Source organism: Strix aluco, chromosome 12, assembly GCF_031877795.1.
Source record: "Strix aluco isolate bStrAlu1 chromosome 12, bStrAlu1.hap1, whole genome shotgun sequence".
Taxonomy (NCBI): domain Eukaryota; kingdom Metazoa; phylum Chordata; class Aves; order Strigiformes; family Strigidae; genus Strix; species Strix aluco.
The window spans coordinates 3,509,577-3,515,095 of record NC_133942.1 but is presented as its reverse complement, the minus strand read 5'-3'; the positions used below and the strand labels follow the sequence as shown (position 1 = coordinate 3,515,095).

The 5,519-nt window shown below is 47.0% G+C and overlaps 1 protein-coding gene across 1 annotated transcript; it reads right to left on the bottom strand.

The window, feature by feature from the left end:
* Positions 1-4,226: 4,226 nt before the first annotated feature.
* On the bottom strand, positions 4,227-5,171 carry LOC141928596 (olfactory receptor 12D1-like). The gene has a single exon (XM_074837062.1). The coding sequence runs from the start codon at positions 5,166-5,168 to the stop codon at positions 4,227-4,229; it is 942 nt and encodes a 313-aa protein (XP_074693163.1). The 5' UTR covers positions 5,169-5,171.
* Positions 5,172-5,519: the final 348 nt, after the last annotated feature.

Sequence of the window (5,519 nt, the reverse complement as noted above, 5' to 3'; positions counted from 1 at the left end):
CACTGAGCTGATAGCTCTTTGTCTGCTGCACCAGGATGAAATCAGGCATGATCTCTCTCGCTGCCTCCCTCCCTATGGGGATTTATATTGGGTGCCTTGATGATTAAATTTGATGCAGAAGTTAATAGTTCCTACAAAGATAAATGCCTCTGCCGCAGGGTGTGATCCCCAGCTCTCAGGAGTACAGAGTCACTCCCTTTTACTGGTGGTGGTGGTGGCAGCAACCTAATGGGTGCTTGTGCTGACACTGCAGAGCTCTCAGCCCAAGTCTCCTCTTGGCCCTGTGTGATGTTCCTGCGTGTAAACTTCAGACGTAAAACTTCTTTTGTCTGGCTGTTGCTTTTCCATTCGGAGTACCCAGAATAGAATGAATGGTGGAATGCAGCTTTTCACAGCAATGATTTTGTACATACTGTGGTGCTGAGGGTACGTGTTTCATTCCCAAGGTTATAGGAGGGGGCTGAGTGCAGGTGTTAGAAACCAAAGGAGAGATTAAATACTTCTGGAAGACTTTTTTGGTGAAAAGAGCCAAACCTTGCCTTCACCCAAAGGCCAGGCCTAATATCTAGATGCCTTTTGTAGACAGCACCTCTGGAAAGTCATTCCTCCACCTTTGGTCACTGATCTGTTCCAGTATGCAGACCACTGCCTGGGTCCCCCCTGCCTTGAGGCTCAGCTAACTGGACAGGACGTGGAAAACTGCTAGACAAGACATGAGACACTGCTGGACATGGTGGGTACCAAAAGCTAGAGAGCTCTGTGAGGGGTGGCTGGGGTTCACAGGTGGTTGAGGAGGAGTGATGTGGGAAATGGCCAAACTTCACAGGGAAAAAAAGGGAGTTTGAGGACCTTTCAGGGCATGGCGTAGGATGACAGTACATAGAGGACTGCACCGAGTGATACCATGTAAGTCTGAGATGACCTGTGTAACAGTCATACCTAGAAATACCAAACTTGGGTATGGGTATAGCAAAACTGGGGCAAAGAGGGAAAAGTTACTAGCAGAAGGTGGGGTTGCTTCTGGGTGGAGATAGGGGCAGAGAAAGAGAGGTGGAGCTGGGTGGAGCAGGCCTGGCAAACAGGAGAGGATGGGGACAAAAAGGGGCAGGTCAGGTGCAAAAAAGCTGCTGGTCAGCAAGCTCCTCTGGCCAAGACTTGTGCCTGATCACCAAATGTGACTCACCTTATTAAACTCTGTTCCTAACTCTTTTCCGTACTGGTGTCCTGTGTATGGCACTGTGGGTGTGTGATCTGCTGATGGACTCGCCCATGGGTAGGAGGAGACCAGGATCTGGAAAGAGCCCCCGTTAGAGACGGAGACTGGTCCAGGGTCTGGGCATGGATCGTGAATGCTGAAGGTCTGTGTTGATCTGTGTGGAAGCCTGTATGAGTGCTGGCTATGTGTGCGTGCACTGGGAGTACGGGCTTTGTCTCACCTGGGGAAGGGGGAAAAGCAGCAGCCTTGCTTTCAGCAAACCAGGCAGACAGTGCTCCTAGATCTTAAAGTTCATTGTATTCATCTTTTCTTAACATTGTCTTCACATGGAGTAATTTTGCTTTTGGAGGTGTTCATCCCCAGTGATGAAACAGATGAAACAGATGAAACTAAGAGAGAGTTGAGCAGCTCTGCTGGAAACATCTGGTGTTAGATGTGGTGACGTAGGCAAGTGGTTTCATCAGGCTAGTGTCACTGCAAGGAAGATTGATCAGATGGATGAAATCACAAAAGAAATCATTATATATCCATCAGGACAACGGATGTCATTGTTACCATTATACTTAAAAGTCATCCAGACATCCCAGTGCTCCTTACCAGGGCAGCCACATCTTACCTTTGGTAAGTGCTGCATAGTGGAGACTTTTACTGAGGGTTACATAATGATTCTTATGCATTGATGCAGCACTTTGCAGCTGTCAGAACACAAAACCAGACAAATTGCACAATGCGGCTGGTAACAGAAATGGTTACATTTGCAGTGATCCAAGCAGCTATGGTCTTGGGCAGGATGGTGGAGGACTGCAGCAGGTCTCCAAGGACTAATTCCAGAATTCCAGTGAATGAGAATGAACAGAACAGTTGTTCACCAGAGCAATGGTGAGGATGTTTCTAGTCATGGTCATCATATACAGAGTTGAAAAGATTAGGAGAAGAGGGATGAACAGTTCAGAAACATTCCCATATTCCCATATATGAAGGGAGCATGTGAGTGCTCGGGGAGGGGGCAGAAACGCTGCCTGATTGTTCAGTGAGAAAGGATTGTGCTGACAGAAAGCACGTCTATCTTGTTTGTAATGCCCTTTTTGGGAGCTGGGGTCACCATCTTCAGAAGTCTTGAGGAAAGTATTTATCACAGTCAGGGGTAAGTAAGACGGGCAGGAGAGTGGAACTCGGGTCAAGGCGCGTGATGCAGTTGTCTGAACACACGCACTTGATGCCATTGGAGATGCTCTTTTATACCCAAGCCTTTAGAACAAAGTCTGCAGGTTTGCTCAAGGACCAACAAGACCTGCACGTGGTTTTGGAGTGGCAACTTGAAGGCCCTGCAGGATACCTTTGAGCATCTGAAGTGGCAGCAAGCTCCTACACTGAGGTATTTGCACCTTGGTGGAATTCAGATGCTTAGCTGACATGGGGACATCTAAGCCTGGATCTCTTCAGGGTCTGTTGCCAACATCCAGGAGTCTGTTCACATCTTATATTGATACCTTGCATGTTCCACAGGATTGGCACATATGAAGCAGAACCAGAGGGATTCCCGTGTCTTTCTAGAGCATCAGGTGGAGGACACACAAGTCTCTTATACGATGCCTATAGATGTCTTTTCTTAGGCAACCAAATGACATTCGTGCTCCTATAGTGAGTATTGTTTCCAATGCCTCACGGTCAGTAGCTTAATGCTATTGCATGGATCTGAATTGTCAAGCTGGAAAGGATGAAATCTTCCTAAAACTCTGTGGATTGCAAATGAGTGGCTAACGGGGTCAAGGGATCATCTCCAGAACTCATAGCTGTAGCCAAGAGTTTGCACTCCATGCTCTGCACCTAGGCCATTATGCAGACAATTCCAAGTAGCCCTTTATTCTGTCCTGAGTAACATGGACAGGAAGTATGACAAAGGGCCTGCAACAGACCTGTTCTGTTCTGGATCCACCAGCAAAGTCTGGGTACGCTACCTGAGGACGCTTAACATGTCTGGAGTAGTCTGTGCGAATGCAAATCAATTGTTTCATCATTCACCAGAATGTGAATCTGGAAAAGCAGCTAGACACATAAATACATTTAAGTATATAAATCCAGGCAAGATAAGCCACACTGCTAAAGCTAGTAGAGTTGAAGCTCACATCCATTTTTAAGTTTACATTTAAATCTAGGTTCATTATACTTAATGGAGAGAAACAGACCCCTCCAGAGGGTTGCCTCCAGCCAGTTGTCGACAATATCATTCTCAGGCTATGCCCACCCAAAATGTAACACATGCTAGCTCTCTTCAGCTATACAGATGGTCTGAATGACAGGAGAGTCATTCAGCTGCCTAAACATAGCCGTCAAGTAATCACTTAATACGACTGCATGGGGCTGCCAGCTGTGTCTCAAGTCCTGCAGGAGACACTCATGCTTCTGTATTGGAAGCCAGAGACCAGATGCGGTACTGTAAGACATCTAAAAATGATGGAAGAAGCATCAAGTCCTTTGTGGAGGTTTGAACTCAGCGGCAGCCAGACGGCACGTGGCCGGCTGTTCACCTCCCCCCCCCCCTCTGGTAAGATAGAGGAGGAACAAAAGAAGAGAATTCGTGGGTTGAGTAAAAAGAAAGAATTTACTAAATATGACAAGAGAACAACAGTAACAGTAGTGAGTTCAAAAAGAAAACGGGTACAATGCAGCAGTGGTTTACCGAGCGCAGCAACCGCCCCCCCCAGCATCAATACTGCCCGACGAGCAGACGGCAAGCGAGAGAGAGCGAGAGACTCCGAGAGCGATCCTGCCCGCCTGGGCATGACATAACATGGTATGAAATACTCCAGTGAAAATTAACTCCTTCCTGGTCGAAACCAGGACATCCCTGAATGTCTCCCCCGATTTAGATCTACGCTGTTAACTTCTGTGTTGAACTATGTGACATAATCAGTAGTTTTTCAGTCTTGCAATACAGTGTCCTTTTGAGCTCTCTGCTTATAAACATGAGAGGTGGAGTAAGCCCATTCCGAGTCTTCTCCTTGTTTAGTCACTTTCCTCCAGGAAGAAGTTTTCTCCCTAAGATTTTTTTCAGGGCAGATCTCACCTCCTGGTTCCTAAGAGTGTAGACCAAGGGGTTCAGAGCTGGAGTGACAGCACTGTACATGAGAGACACTTGCACATCCCTCTTAGGGGAGCTTCCTGCGGAGGGTGGTGTATAATTGAAGAGCACGGGTATGTACAACAGTGCCACAATGGTGAGGTGGGAGGCGCAGGTGGAGAAGAGCTTCCATCTTCCTTCCTGGGATCGGACTTTCTGGAAGACGAAGGAGGTGATGTAGAGGTAGGAGAGGACTATGAGAGTGAAGGGAACTAGTACAATAGATGTGGTGACAATATTGAGGAGGGTCATGTTGAGGCTGGTACTACAGCAAGCCAAATTCAACAGTGGCTTGATGTCACAGAAGAAGTGATGAATGTGGTTGTGGCCGCAGAAACGCAGTTGAGAGGTCATGACTGAGTGCATCGTGGCATGTACAAAACCAGCAGACCAGCTGGCCACAGCCAGCAGCAGACAAGTGCGTGGGCTCATGATAAGGGTGTAGCGCAAAGGGTTGCAAATGGCCACATATCGGTCATAGGCCATGGTGGCCAGGAGCACAGCCTCAGTACTGCCCAGGAAGTGGAAGAAGTGGAGCTGGGCCAAGCACCCACCAAAAGAGATGGGCTGATGCCCAAAGAGAAAGCCAGTCAGCATCTTGGGAACAGTGACTGTGGAGTAGAAAATGTCCAGGCAGGACAGGTTCCCCAGGAAGAAGTACATCGGTGTGCGGAGCCGGGGCTCACATATCACCATGGTCACAATGGCACCATTTCCCAGAAGACTGGTCAAGTAGAGCAAGAGAAAGGAGACGAAGAAAAAGTGCTGCAGTCCCTGGATATCGGTGAGGCCCAAAAGGATGAACTCATTCACCTCTGTCTGGTTCACCATTGCTAGAACCATAAGAAGCAAAGGCAAAATGTCAACGTTCCACAGTTGTAACAGTGTAACACAGGAGTAACAGTGTTACAAAACTCATATGTTTCTGTGCTATTTTAATACAAACAAATTCAGAAAAGAGCAAAACATAACACATGCAATCTAACGTAAAAGCTGCGTAGAAACTCAAGAAATGAACATGGGGAAAAATAACTTTAATGTAGTCTTCTGCTTTCTGTCTAGAACAGAGTAAAATATTACAGAGGGGAAAATATTCAAATAAAAAATTCCATCTCTGCATAACGGCAGAACATGTAAGATGTAAAACATTGCTGCCTCTTCACCTTCAGCCACATCCATATT